The sequence below is a fragment of the Ptychodera flava genome, chromosome 8 (assembly GCF_041260155.1).
Source record: "Ptychodera flava strain L36383 chromosome 8, AS_Pfla_20210202, whole genome shotgun sequence".
Lineage (NCBI taxonomy): Eukaryota > Metazoa > Hemichordata > Enteropneusta > Ptychoderidae > Ptychodera > Ptychodera flava.
In genome coordinates, this window is record NC_091935.1 from 35,495,790 (window position 1) to 35,511,528 (window position 15,739).

At 38.5% G+C, this 15,739-nt stretch overlaps 1 protein-coding gene across 1 annotated transcript; it reads right to left on the reverse strand.

The window, feature by feature from the left end:
* Positions 1–3,715: 3,715 nt before the first annotated feature.
* LOC139137968 (enoyl-CoA delta isomerase 1, mitochondrial-like) lies at positions 3,716–15,474 on the reverse strand. Its single transcript, XM_070706199.1, has 7 exons — positions 15,419–15,474; positions 7,875–8,006; positions 6,952–7,073; positions 6,103–6,249; positions 5,581–5,679; positions 5,015–5,213; positions 3,716–4,261 (listed from the first exon to the last, which is right to left on the reverse strand). The coding sequence occupies exons 1-7, from the start codon at positions 15,459–15,461 to the stop codon at positions 4,095–4,097; spliced, it is 909 nt and encodes a 302-aa protein (XP_070562300.1). The 5' UTR covers positions 15,462–15,474; the 3' UTR covers positions 3,716–4,094.
* Between the last annotated feature and the right edge of the window lie 265 nt (positions 15,475–15,739).

Sequence of the window (15,739 nt, forward strand, 5' to 3'; positions counted from 1 at the left end):
TTAACAAAAGATTTCTTGATCTAAAATATAAAATAATCAAAGATTTGGTAGCAGGCTATGATCAACTAAATGTTACTGGCATAAGCCTTCAAAGACGTGAAGTCTCCTTCATCAGATGCCAGGGTGCAATGAAGATTTGAAGCAGAAAGCGACAGAAAATTCAGAGTGGAAATTTCAGAAAATTCCGAAATTTAGAGTGTACATTTTTCACTGTGAATTTTCTGTGGCTTTCTGCTTTAATTCTTCATTCCACCATTGCATCTGATAAGGGTGACTACAAGTATTTGAAAGCTTATTCTCCAGTAACATTTAGTTAATCATAGCGTTCTGGACATAGCTCAGATAAATTCAGAACAAAAATACAGAAACTTATCAATTCAGTTACTAACCCTCGAAAGTTCAAATCTACATCAGAGATGAACTGAGGTTCTCAAGCTTGTTTCCAGACAGCTATCTGTACACTCATATTCTTCAATTTCTGTACCATAGCTTCTGTAATAACTCTTGGATTTCACGTTCATCCAACTTTTCACATCCTGAAAATAATGCAACAATAGATAATATGGCGACATGAGACTTCAAATGAAAGACAATTTGGCCTTAGTAGGTTAAGGAAAGAGGGTGACTTTTTTATACAGTGCCTCTTTTCGTCAATGTTACAAAATATTGGCTTCTTCGTGTCATCAACTGATGAAAAGTAAAAGCAAAGCCAACTCTCATATGCTAAAACAATATTCTTCCATGTTTAACTAAAAATTTACATGCGATTGTGGTTACTAAAAGACATGTGTTGGCTGTGAATACGCAGCGGTAATGCGGCATATCGATCGCGCTCGGGTCAAGGGTCATCGCTCCAGTGATGACCCTTGACCCGAGTGCGATCGACACCCATGGCCCAAAACACTGCTGCGTATTCACAGCTAGTGTATGGTCCACCAGCCACTGAAAGAAATAAAGGTTTCTTCACGTAGTTAAGCTTTTTCAAAGTACAATACAATTAATTTCGAAGGATAATAATACAGATGCTTCAAAATCCAATACCTTTTAATATTTTGGAGAGAAAACTTACCCTTTCTGGTCTTGCTTTCGCACGATCACGACTTCAGCGTGCGCTTACAAGAAACATGTCGCAACTTCCGTTTTGATGCATCATGGGATAAGAAAAGGCACCAAACTTGAACACCAAGTGTTAAGAAGTAGAACGCCTCTTGCACGCCGATGTTAAAATTAAAGCGTCCATGGTGGTTTTTTGATTTTCTTTTCAAAATTTCAAAATTTCAACCCGTAATAAACGTGTAAAATTATTTTTTATACTTCCTTTTTTAGAAAAAACATGCTTTCAGCAATTGTAGACCGGAAATATTTTCCACTTATTGTGAAATTCGTTACACCAAAATCCGTGTACGTATGCCGGACAGCGAGGCAGTAGTAAAGTTAATATAGCCATTGTAAAGTAAAAAACACAAAAGATTGTTAATTGTTTCACAGTATTGTAAAATTTCTGTGATGCTGAGTTTTTGAACACTTGAAGGAGATAGTTGTTAACACTACGTGTTCAGGTTTAGAACATCATTGTTAATAATATGAACACTAGTGTTAACAACAGGTGCAGCCAACGGAGCTATTCATCGAAAAAGCTATTCCAGGAGCAATATTTGAGGGCAGGGGAAATCATAATTTTGCTTGGGGAGGGGACATATTTTTAGGTAGCAGGGGAGCAAATTTTAGGTTTTTTTGTCGGGGAGGGCAGATATCAGTTGATTGTCCAGGGGACAGGGCTTTTCGAAAAACGAGGAGAGGGGTACTGTATGATGTCTGCAAGGGGAATGTTAGTTTTCAGTGGAAATTTTTTCACAGGGCAGGGGAAAATCGACAATATTTTTCATCTCAGGATCAGGTAGCTTCATGTCTGCTGGGGAAATGGAATGACAAAATTTTGAGGGGAATTTTTTTGCAGGGCAGGGGAAATCGGCAAGTCTTTTTTGCCTCAGGGCAGGGGAGCTTCAAAAATTGACAGTGGGGAGGGGAAACAGGCAAAAATAAGTGGGGAGTGGGTAAAAATGAAGTTTGAGTGGGGAGGGTAAGTCGAAAGATTTTCAGTAGGAGGGCAAATTATGAACAGCTAATCAATTACCCTAATGACTTAAAATTAGTCAGTTCACATTACTTGTCATGCACAATATATAATTTCATAGTAAAGACCGCTTTAAAAGTGCATTGTTCGTTGGCTGCACCTGTAACAATATGAACACTAACCGTTCAAATTTGAACACCGACATGTACATTTTGAACGCGTAAAGACGCGTCTAGCGTCCGCTATTTTTACAGTGCAGATGGCGTATTGCAAAATAGCAAGACTTCTCCATCCGTATTCGTAGCCATTTGTATTTTCTGTACATCATACAATCCCAGATGTGGATTTTTCCTTTTTCCTCCAAAGTCTCTTCGCACAAATATACTGAGAGTTTCGTCGTATACTGAGTGAAGAATACCTACCTTTGTACTGGGAACTTCCGGATTGCAGCAACGGTTGTTGAAAATCGAGGAGTCCTTCACTTTATAGTAATCTGCCATTTAAGTTTTAGTTGGGCTTTAAATTTGCTGCGACAGGAGCTTTATGTCTATTTAACGAAATGGAAATGAATATCTTATTGTCGTTTGCGCCAATATTGTAATTGTTTCGAACACAGCCACTTCAACTCTTCTCTCTCTCTCTCTCTCTCTCTCTCTCTCTCTCTCTCTCTCTGTCTGTGTCTCTCTGTGTGTCTCTGCCTCTCTCTCTCTCTCTCTCTCTCTCTCTCTCTCTCTCTCTCTCTCTCTCTCTCTCTCTCTCTCTCTCTCTCTCTCTCTCTCTCTCTCTCTCTCTCTCTCTTATTAATCGTAACAGTCGATCATTCGAACTGCAAACACTTCCTTTAGATGGGACCAAAGAGTCTAACTTTTGAAGAAATGAAGAATTTGTAGGTCAAGCTCAGCACATGTGAAGAATGCATCAACATATTAATCCATTTAGTGACCGTCTCATAAGGTCAACGAGCGAAAGTTGCGTGTCACGCGACATTTGCTAAGATTTCTGAGGAACGGTAGCTGTAACTTTTAATGAAGTTTTTCAGCATTTTTCTGTTGAAGTCAATTGCAAGTGTACGTTCTACACATTGAAACTCCTGCTACTTTGCTTATCAACGTAGCGTCTCTGTAACGTGAAAAGTACTCGAACTTTATTTATAGCTTCTTCATGACGTCACAAATTAAGGTTTTAACCACATCATTGCGATAAACTCACCTCACGTAGACCTACTGAGCAACTTGCCAGACCCATTATTGCATGATACCCAATTGATTCACCAAACTTAGGTAAACTTACATCTTGCAATACGTTTACCATCGATATTGAGAGACAAATTCAAAAAATCTGTAATGGCGACAACTAAGAAGATAGTGTTTGCAGGCTCAGGGTAGGTCGGATGTACCGGGCGAGGAAAGATGCTTCGAGAGAATTTGAAACAATCAGGATTCAAGGATTCGTCATTTACCATTTCAGCTTTAAGTTAATGTGTTATCCTTTAACACACATATTTTGATGCATGTTTGCAATTGGCGTAGAATGGGCCTTGGGGACAGATATTCGAACCCCCAAACTTTTACAATTCTTTTCTGATCTACCACTTGTTGGAGTTCATTCTAAAGCTCTTGGGTTAAAAAACTTTTCACCGTCTTATATTTTCGAAAATCGAAAATTTTATTTTTCTGCAAGGAGTTAACACGGGGGTGGCGACCATTTTGAATTTCAGATATCGGTAAATTTTGGGTAATTTGTTTCTCTGGTACCAAAGTTTGCCCCCCCCCCCCAAGTTTTATTCTTCATTTTGAAAGAAGCTTATTGAACGATTTCTTGAGGACAATTCGAAGTCTTTCGTTTTCGAGGTGCATACTACGTTAACAGTATAGAGTCGCATTTCAACGACAATACGCAGCTTCATTGATCGTAGTATTGCATTTTTCACGCAGGCGGTAGCGTTACAAGTCGTAAAAACACTCAGCAACTGTCTTCATGTTTATGACTTTATATGAGGGTTGCGCCCCAAATATAGTATCTATTTTGATTTTTTCTTGAGACTTTCAAGGTAATTTCCCAAAAGCTTTTGTACAGGTTCCTGTAGAACGACGGACGCAATGTCGTCTATATCTTGTCTTTTCGTAGAAGCAAGCTTGTCGATGGTGTCTTTTCGCAACATGGACTTTGTGAGACGCCGTCCTTCATCTGGAAAACAATACATATACATTAATGTGTCATAACATTTCGCTACTTTACTTCACATTAATATTTTACAACCGAATAAAGAACGATTTGTCTTGATCCCATGTTATGCTTCCTGTCATTTTGAGGGAAGTCATTTTTAAAGTTGGCTAGGAGACTCAGACCAGTTGTAAAGGCATAACTAGAATTATACCAATGATTGACTCGGATCAGAACTGATGTTTGGTCAGTGTTATACAATAGAAAATTGTCAAACTCTTTGAGTCATTTAAGAGGCCTTGTAGAAAAAATATTCGTGTCAACCTTGAACATATATGTTATCGCCCGCTTTTCTTACACAAGGATAGTGGTTTACAAAACAACTATATTTTCCTGCATGTCAATTATAGATATACGTGGAAACAACTGTATATTTCCAAGTGGTACAAATGTGAGAGCATTTTCCAATCGCCATAAAAGGATCTTGTTTCTGATCATTGAAAAAACACATGTGACGACAAAATTAACTTGGCGATGAGGTTCTCTTTAAAAAATATTTTTAGCATATTCTTTGCTCGGAGGAGTCCATTGTAAATTATGAATTGTGTCAGAGACTATCAAACAGTAATTAAATTGACCCACCCCTCCAAAACTGACGAAAGTGTTTTGACTTTTTAAACAAGAACAGGATAAGGTCTAGAATTCCTAATATGGGAGCACCTTGCGCGCGGATAAAAGTGGCCAAAATTCGAGTATAAATACATGATTATACACTACCTGCTACTTTGAGCCATTTGTCCATTTCAGCTCTGGCCTGGTCCAAGACGTTATCAGGGTCACACAATTCATCCACTAAACCAACCTCCAAGGCCTGGTCACAGGTGTACAATTTACCCAGACTTAAAGCCTTCTCACTCTCTCTATTACCGATGGTTTGTTTCATCAAATCCATTACCCACGGATTTGCGACCATTCCCTGATATCAAGGAAGCATGAAAGGTAAACGAACAAGCATGAAAAGCACACAATAGCTAAGGCAGGTCCACTAACAAGGGTGATATGTACACTAATAAGTATGAAAGGTAACCTAACAAGCATGAAAGGTACACAACCATGCACGAAAATTACTTACAAGTATGAATTGTACAACATCAATTAGCATGAATCAGTACACTAATGAGCATGAAAAGTACACTTACATACCATTGCATAAAAAGTACACTAACAGGCATGAAAAGTACACTGACAAGCATGAACAGTGCATGAGACAAAAAGATTTGCTAGTCTAGCACAAAATCAGGAACCCTCACAAGAAGAAAACAAGAGGAAAGAATTAGCCATACCAACTGTGTTTCATTGAGTCCTATTCTATACTTTCCCCTGGTCATGATTCTGTAGTCACATGACATAGCGAGCACACATCCAGCCGCTGGGCTGTGACCCTGAAGATAATACAAATCGCTGATCAGTGTGACTGTGTATTACGACTAAGTCGGCAATGACTTTTATAAAATCACCATAAAATAAGTATAAAGCAAGTTTAATAATCCATCGTCAACTTTTGGAACGATCTCGAGGAACAAACAAACCCTATAGAGACTATCACCACCAATTTTTGTGTTTGGACCAGGGAACACGGTCACAAAAGTTTTGATCTGACACAACATTCAGTGTGCAAAAGGTAAAGGATCGATTCATATGACATTAATCAATTTTAAAACTGAAATCATCGATACCCATATTTTTTGGGGGGGAATGGTTAGAGAGGAAAATTACATAGAGGCGAGACATTTTCATCGACTGTTTCTTGGTCCCTGAATGTACGACGAAAACCTTACAAATAATGTTAATATTCTCATACATACATTGATTGCTGCGATGGTAACCAAGGGTGATCCGTACATTGTCATCCACATGTCTTGCAATGAACTCCAAAACTCGCCAAACCTCTCAGGAGTTGTTTGATAAAGCTCAGTGATGTCAAGGCCTGCTGCGAATACATTCTTGACAGCCTGTAAAAGCATATAAAACAACCTTGAACAAAACAAAAGCAAAACAACCGTGACCAAAATCATTTCATGATAAATTCAACACAGATTCAGGCAATCCATTACTACACAGACAACTCAGGTTCAGCATTTTGCATAATTATCAAATAAATGGGGTCTGAGTCGAAATAATATAATTCAATGGCAACTACCCATCTTCTCGTATCATATTAACAAGCAAACATTACACTCGGTGATTCATTTTTAGAATGTTATCTATACACGTGATTGTTGTGAGGATCCGTTAGTGAAAAGTAAATATCTTGCTCCTTGGGAAATTTCTATCGACAATGTTGAATCATCGATATGAAATTTAGAAGTGTTCGCTTCAGATTATATCATCCAGATTTTTCAACAATTGAGAGGGTGATGTTTGCAATAAGTGCAGAGCACTAAGGCACTGTTGTTCAAGGTAATCCGAATAAAAGCGTATACCTTTATTCCTCGACTACCTTATCGAGGGCATATGTATTCCAAGAATGAATCTCAATCTGAAAATATTTCAACAGCAAATTGTGCCTCGACATCACATTTTATGGTGAAGAACTCTGTCATTATTCGACGGAAGGTAATTTTATGTATCTAATCAAAGTATACATATCAGTTCAAGTTCAGGTTTCCTTGTCATCGGATTGATCAGAAAGGTAGAAAAGGAATTTTACTCACCGATGTTAAAATAACACCTCTAGAAGTCTTTTCCAACTCCTTAAAAACCACTTCGATGTCCCTAGTCATGTGTCTGTTCAAACCATTTACAGGTTTGCGGTTCATCTTCACGATGGCTACATCTGAAGAAATGAAAATTTTGTAATAATGGTCGTGGAAGCAAAGTGTGTGAACTATTTCGGATAAAATGTCAGATTCTAACGAATAAAGTTGACATTAGGAACAAACAGGAAAAAATATCTCTTTGAAGAAAAATACTGATTCATTAAAGAAAAATGCCAACCCAATGTTTCCTGTGAGAAATTTAAACATAATTTATTGACAAAGAGATGAAGATCTGGTGGCCAAACACACTGGCTAACCGGATCGAAAATGGCAAATTATTCAATTTTCGGACACTGCCCAAGATGAACATATCGACGGCATCTCAAGAGTGTCGTTTTCCTTCCTGTGATAAAAAAGACAAGGCAGGGAAGAACTTTAAAAAACTTAGTAGAATATTTTAGAATATTTATGCATTCATGGATGTATGATTTTGATGTGAACGATTACCGTAATACTCAGTGTGAATGCTGATTGATAACCAGGTAACTTCTCAGGACCTATATGGTTACGCTGGTTATCAGTGTCAGTAGGAATCTTAGCGGTAAAATTGTCATGATTTGTTTTCTGTTACTGGAAGATGATCTGAAGTGTAAATGACATTTAATTTAGCAATTGTGTGTAATTTGGTTCATATTCGGCTGAAAAACGATACGATGACCGTAAACTATTGAAAAAGCCCCACGTCCTGAATGATATGAATCAAAAATGAAAATGAAGAAACGTTTCATGTCAATCATGAAAGTATCTACCCTACATTCTATCTTTTGTAAAGTTATTTATTTTGTCTGGAAAATTGAATTTAACCTAACAGAACTCACCTTTATTATCTGGGTCAGTCTCCACAGTTATAAGATCAGTTGATAAAGTTCTCCTTGATACATGTCTGGTGGCGCTGAGTAAAGATGGTCTGCACAGTAAACTTCCACGTAAAAAAGAAAAATTCCGCAAGCCTGTGAATAAATTATTGAAATGTGCAGACAGAATAACGACTTGTTGTATACTAGTTGTCTCAAACCCCAAAAAGTTTGACTGTTTTACAACAGCTTGTAAGTTAAAATTTCGACAAGGCACTGTGCACGTGCAAAGACGGTATACTGCACAAAGTGTTTATTAAAACTTCATATCTGTGTATTCGTTCCTTCTTGTTGCAATGTAGTTCGTTTTCTTGAAGTAAATGATAAATTTTGCCCTAGTGAGAATATAAATAACAGCATTGACGCAGTAGTAGATGGTTACTAGTGATTTAAACCTTTTCGTTGTCAGACAATGGAAGTAATGAATTCACGTGGAGGATATCCTGATTGGCGTGTTACATAAATGCGAGACGCTAAGGTGATATTTTTCAGACATGTATACGACAATGTTGTTTCAATTGTGCCTGAGTCGCTTGCAGGTGACAGTCTATTTCAACTGGCCTTTTCAGCGATTGATCTTGGAGAAAGTAATACTGAACAATGCTTAGACGGAACTAAGAAGTTGGAGCGTGCACGTGTTCAAGTCAAACTGAAAAAGTCCTGAAAAATCTAGCGAGTGGCCATTAGTTCTTAGGAGGATGGTCAAAACTGAAAATATCTGACAGACGGAATTGTTTAATTTTTAAGAAAAATTGCGAGTTGCTGCTCGGCAAAGAGGGATTGTGTACATTTTTGGACTATGACAAATGTCTGTCAGCAATTCTGGAAAAAGTATGCATTCCCTTTTATCTTCAAAAGAATATTTCAACTTCACAAAGGCGAAAATTGTCTTCCCTCAGCCTAACCACTTTTCCCAAATAACTGCCCATCCCTTTTCAAAATATGTGACCGAAAAGCTGTGCTCGATTCAAGTTTTTATAAGATACCGGATTTCACGTAGAAAAAAGAAATTCTATCCAAATAGCCCTAATGTTAACGTAAACGTAAGTGAGTTCTCGGTAAACCTGGTCGAGATCGCAGCGGCGAGTGTTGTTGTTGTTGTTTGATTGTTTGATTGCCTAGGCATGGGAACTGTGAATACGACTGCGTTCAGCATGTTCAGCGGGAAGAGGGGTGGGGTGGTTATATGAAATGATCACCTGTCCGCCACATGCACCTCAAAGTACGGTGTAGTGGTCGTGACCCAACGATAACCCTGTACGGTGTACCAGTTAAGGCCTGCCACTGGGTGCGGATGACAATGGGGCCACTTCGAACCCAGCAATACACTTCAAAGATCATTGCTGCTCGGTGCCGTATAGCAGGTTATCTTCTAAGTTAGGGCCATTTTGGGTCACAACCCAGAGTAAGTAAACTGATTGTTTTTCTCCCATTCATCATTCCAAAAGGTAGGCGGGTAAGCGGTTAATAAAAGCAAACAAAAGGTCAACACAAAGTCAACTAATTGATTATTTCACAGTTCATTTCAATAACTACACAATTTCCAAATGTTAGTCAACTTTACTTCACCACATGGTTTAATGGTAGTGATATGATTGGTGTTAGGAAATATTATGTTGCAGTGTAAAAGTCACCCTTTTGCTTTGCGACGGAATAAAAAGTCTGAAGAAACCTACGTAAGCGGACGCGAAACAAAAATTTTACTTGTTCTGGCCAAAGTGTGGTAGATATCGGCCTGACCCAATTATGACTGTAACTAAAACGATAGCTAACCACTGTAACGATAGGTCTACACATGTGTACAATTACAAAGAGTACTGCATGTTTTGGTAAGTCAGCCCGAGTATAAAATCAAGTCAAATAGGCCGTATTGCTGAAGGCAATGAGTACTTGGGCCGTGATAGAGTAATTTTGAGGACAATATATACTACTATTCAAATATGGTCTTGAATTTCCTCCTGTCAATTAGGCATTTGATTAACTGGTTATTAAACGAAGCAATGGCATGACAACGGCAAAATATGTCAAGCAACTATTGTGGAGTTTGAGGCAGGGGTTCTTTATTTATAGTGGAAATTGCTTAAACTCCTTAAATATTCAAATTACTGCAAATTTCTGTTGTTCTCGATGGTAGATGTCTAATATTTAGATGGGCATATTTAGATTTCTACCCTATAGTTATCCCTATATACCAAAAATCGGACATCCAGCTCTATTGGCTTGCTCAGAATAGATATGCACATAATTAATGAGGTACAATATGTGGTGTCATAAGGTGTCCCATCATACCAAATATGAAGGATGTAGCACTTGTGGTCACTGAGTTGTGGACAAATATATATATTTGAGGTCAAAGGTCATTCAGGTCACGTCACATTTTGTCATAATAATTGTATTGCTAAGTTATTCCTATATACCAAAAATCAGACCTCTAGCTCTATTGGCTCGCTCAAAATTAGATATGCGCATAATTAATGAGGTACAATATGTGGTGTCATAAGGTGTCCCATCATACCAAATATGAAGGATGTAGCACTTGTGGTTACTGAGTTGTGGACAATTATATATATTTGAGGTCAAAGGTCATTCAGGTCACGTCACATTTTGTCATAATAATTGTATTGCTAAGTTATTCCTATATACCAAAAATCAGACCTCTAGCTCTATTTGCTCGCTCAAAATAAGATATGCGCATAATTAATGAGGTACAATATATGGTGTCATAAGGTGTCCTATCATACCAAATATGAAGGGTGTAGCACTTGTGGTTACTGAGTTGTGGACAAATATGTATATTTGAGGTCAAAGGTCATTGAGGTCACGTGACGTTTTGTCAAACAAATTATATTGTTAACTTATCCGTATATACCAAAAATCAGACCTCTAGCTCTATTGGCTCGCTCAAAATTAGATATGCGCATAATTAATGGCATACAATATGTGGCGTCATAAGATGTCCCATCATACCAAATATGAAAGGTTTAGCACTTGTGGTTACTGAGTTATGGACAATAATGTATATTTGAGGTCAAAGGTCACCAAGGTCACATGATATTTTGTCAAAATGTCTGAGATATCTGCGTGAACCGATGGACTCACTGATGGACTCACGGACGGATATGACCCAATCTATAAGCCCCCTGGACTTTATCCGTAGGGACTAAAAACTGTGTCACTGCATCCTTTAGGCAATATGAATACGATGAGAAACTAAATTTTTATTTTTCTTGGCCTTATACATGGGAGTCTATGGAGAACTGCCTTATACATGGGAGTCTATGGAGGTGTAAACTAAAAAGTCCTCTAACACGGCCAAATTCGATCGCATTGTGAAACAAATCGACGTGCATCTGTATGGGGTTGGGTACTATTCTTGTACTGCAAAGTTTGAAAGAAATTGACCAGGGCATGTCTGAGATATCTGCGTGAACGGACGGACGGACGGACTGACATGACCAAACCTATAACTCCCCCAGGACTTCGTCCGTGGGCACTAAAAACAACGCAACAGTTATTACAGCTACATCGGTGGTAGGTTCATATCCAGAGCCCCGTACGGTCTGCCGCCGTCGCTTGAAAACAATCTCATAAACCTGGCCATATGGGCAACTGTGTATGGGCAGCTGGATACTTGACTTCCCGGAGAAGGCGAGCTGTCACGTTCAAGCTCAGGATTATTTGTCGATCAAATTTCAGTAAATTTACCTTACCTAGATGAAATTTTGTCTATAGGCTGAAATTTCGCCGAAGTTTGACAAAATTGCATCGATTTTTCAGGTTCATATCCGACATTTTTGAGTTTTGAGTGCAGACAGAAATAAGTTTTGAGGCAACATACATGGCTGCGACCCCATGTTGACCCCTAGCCCTGCGTACGATGCTATGTGCTACAGCTAACACACAGCATCGTACGCAGGGCTAGCGAGAGAGTTGCCGACATCGACGGTTATTTACGAGAAGTGAATAGAAGACTGTCATTTTTGGAAGCGATCGAGTAGCTGAGGTAGGCTGGGATACGACTTGGGCCCAAGAACGCTGAATTTCGGCAGTAATTTGGCTTTTTACGTCAAGTCCCAAAATGGATTTGAAGTCACCGACCCTACGTACGGGTCTTTGCAGGGCTGTGGTGAGCGGGGCGATTAGCTGTAGCGGAACACACAGCATCGTACGCAGGGCTAGTTGACCCCAAGTGAAAATGTGTTCGCGATCAATATCTTTCTTTTTTTCAGAATTTTCGACAAAATCATTGCTTCTTAAATCTTTTGTAAAATATAAAATACTAAAATAAAAATGCGATGTGCCATGTCTCCAGATTTCTAAAATATCGTTCGTTGACCGTTCGACGGAATACTCATTTCGCAAACTTGTGACGCAGTTGAAATTCAATACTGACCGCCAAATAATCTTAATGAGACGAGATCATTCTAGACATCCTCCAAATTATCCAACCATTCGCGTTAGAGTTCAGCTCACTTAGAGTATCATAACATTCTTCGGCCTTCGTTTAGATCGACCCTAATCTCTCCCATTTAGGAAATAAATACACAAGCTACCTTGACAAAACTTCATGCACCATCAAGGACCAAACGCACTACAAATCTGTCTTGACGTCATCATCTCCTTACATGGTAATCGGCATACCGTATTTTTTAGCAAAGGAGACACAGAATACGTCGGAGTATTCAGTTTCAAAACGTATTACATTGTGTGATGTTGTCAAAAAAGGTGATGTTACTGCAGTGGTATAAATTACAAAACACAAAAGTTCAAATCAGTTTATTTTGGACTGGCTTTACCCAACATTTCATATTGTTTCTTATGCCAGATTTGACCACGTGCTTACTGGAGACCCTTACATGCAAATTTTGTGTCAAATGGTGTGTTCTCCTGGAAAAACAAACGTACGATTTCTATATGAAGGAGGCGAAATTTGCCCTCAAAACTCGAAACCACCCCTTTTATGGGTGTACCTAGCTATTTTGAACGAGCTTCTCGAATCTGCAGCTCTATTTCGAAATGATGGTCTGGTTTTCTCAGCTCAAGGATAAGTGTTCTCCATCGCTGTAGGCATTACTATTCTCAACGGGGGTACAGTTTCCAGTCGTAATGTTTTTCATTGTGTCCGGGATATAAAACCTTTCCTTTTCACAATTTTACTTTGATTAACACTAGTCCACATCTTGTCAGCGATTAAACATGTTACAAGTTTAAATGTTAAATTCTGGTCTTGAGCCCTCTTGTTCGACCAAACTGAAATTACCCTCCCACTTTGGCTCGTCCAGTGGGTGTAGCAAGGGTCGTGCCATCGCCTAGGAAACGGAGGGTGCATTAATTGTTGCATTTCGATGCACATTTTGATTATATTCAGAAGATTTTGTGGCAAAAACTCAGATAGAGAAGCATTAATATTCACATCTCACTTATTCAAGACTGGCTGAGAGCAGCACTTCCATTCAGTTAACATCATTACGCCATTTATTATGCCAAGAAAGATGAAGCCAAGACATTTTGCCCTCCCTGGTCTCAGCCAGAAATGGTTATACCTTACAGAGTTTTTCCCACGGAATGAAAACAAATGTAAGCTTACTTGGGCTGAGGCCCAAGTACAATAAATGCATAACGCGGATACTCGGCGATTATGTATAACCGATCAAAAATCATCACTAGAGTAGTAAAGACACGTTTCTTCGCGAAACGTAATGAACGGACTCGCGAAACTGGATTTAGAAGACACCATTCCTGTCAAACAGCTTTATTAAGAATGTGTGATGAATTGTTAGAAAATATTGACAATGGTCAAATTTCTGGTATTCTATTTTGGATTTGTCAAAAGCATTTGATCTAGTTAATCACCAAACCCTTCTTAAAAAGTTATCTTTATATGGACTAGAAATTAATGGGTTAAACTGGTTTAAATCGTTTTTATCAAATCGTTCTCAAGTAGTTACTTACATGGGTAAAATTTCGAATATTCAAAAGGTGACTGTAGGTGTGCCTCAAGGATCATTAATGGGACCACTACTATTTACTATCTTTATCAACGATTTAACATTTACTTTGCATAACTCTCAACTTGATATGTACGCTGATGACCAGACCCTTCTTACCTCAGGAATTCTGTTCTGCATGTTAATGAATTCCTTCAAATGATGTATGTAGTCAAATAACCGGATTCAAGTAATGGAATGATGATAAATGAAGGCAAAACGAAAGCTATGTTAGTCGGATCTCGTCAAAAAATAAAAGGTGTTTGTATTTCTGGTGAACAATCGGATATCTCTATTAATAACAAACAAATTTTTTATGTGTCACCTCTGAAAAGATATTGGAACTAACAAAAGACAATTTTACCTCATGGGATAAACATATTGATAATTTGAGCCTAACTATGAGCCGGAGAGTTGGACTACTTAGGCGCCTGTGTAATTTTATTCCTTTGCACCTTAGAAAACTTTTATATTACGGTTTGATTCAATCTGCCATTGATTATTGCTCTATTGTTTGGGGAAATACGACTTCTAAAAATATAGATAAGGTTTATAAAATGCAGAAGCGTGCCTTAAGAGTGATACTTAATGCTGATTTTGATACCCCAACTGAAGTACTTTTTGAAAGGTTCAATGTGCTATCTGTTAGACAACGTATTTTTTACTTTACCTGTATCATGGTGTACAAATGTTTCAGCAATACTGCTCCAAGTTATCTTATCGAAAAAATTGTTACGCTGAATGACGTTCATGCTTATCAAACACGAGGAGCCTCAACTTGTAAATTATTACTGCCTCGATTTCGTACTGAAACGGGTCAAAGGACTTTTGCCATGCGTGCAGCTCGAGCTTGGAATTCTCTGCCTGATGTGGTTAGATGCAGTACGAACATGAAAAATTTCAAATCCCAGTTGAACTCTTACATCAGAGACAATGTAAACAGATAGACAATTCGCATTTCAACAGTTTTTTATGTATGTTTCTACCTGTAGTCACTGCTTTTACATTTTACTTGTACTGATTTTATTTTTTATTTGATCTTTTATAGTTATTTTCACGTTTAAAACTTGAATATTTTATTCTTTATGTCGGACCCCATGGTAGATTACAACCTTATAGGAGTCTTTACCCTGTTTGAGTATGTAAATGGGAAATCCTTTAATGTGAAATAAATAATAAATAAATAAATAAACGTCGATACATGGTGAGGTCTTAGCTGTGATATCGCAGCGGTAGCCTACTTGTGGCGTATATCGAACGCGATCAGGTCATTGGGGTCATCGCCGATGACCTCAATGACCCGAGCGCGTTCGATACACGCCACAAGTACCGCTGCGATATCACAGCTAGGTGAGGTCTATGAATTCGTGACAATAGATTGAAAACTACATGGACCTCATGTTAAAATAGTCACATACTCCAAAATTGCATGGTTCTCTGTGTCATGGGAACTTGGTGCAACCGTAGACACATTCGGAGAGATCATCTTATGCAAAACGCTGGCGTGGTGCTTATACTTACCTATAGTCACCATTTTCTTGATCGCCATGAAGCGCAGGCGCATTATGTGGCCTTTATGCAATAATTATCTTGTTTTGAGGGTAGTGTCTATGGATTTTGTGCGGGGTGCGCCCCTCAGTGACAGAAATCACGTCCGCGTTCACACCAAATGAATGTAAGCTTAACTAGTTGTGCTTGTTCCGTTCACATAACCGAAGAAACACTGCAGAAACGTGCCCCACTTTGTCAGAACAGCTAAAAGCTGACCGAGTTTGTCATCGAAACCTGGTCTTTGTCAGAACAACCAAAGTTTCCAAAAGTCTCGTCAAAATTTTGAAAATT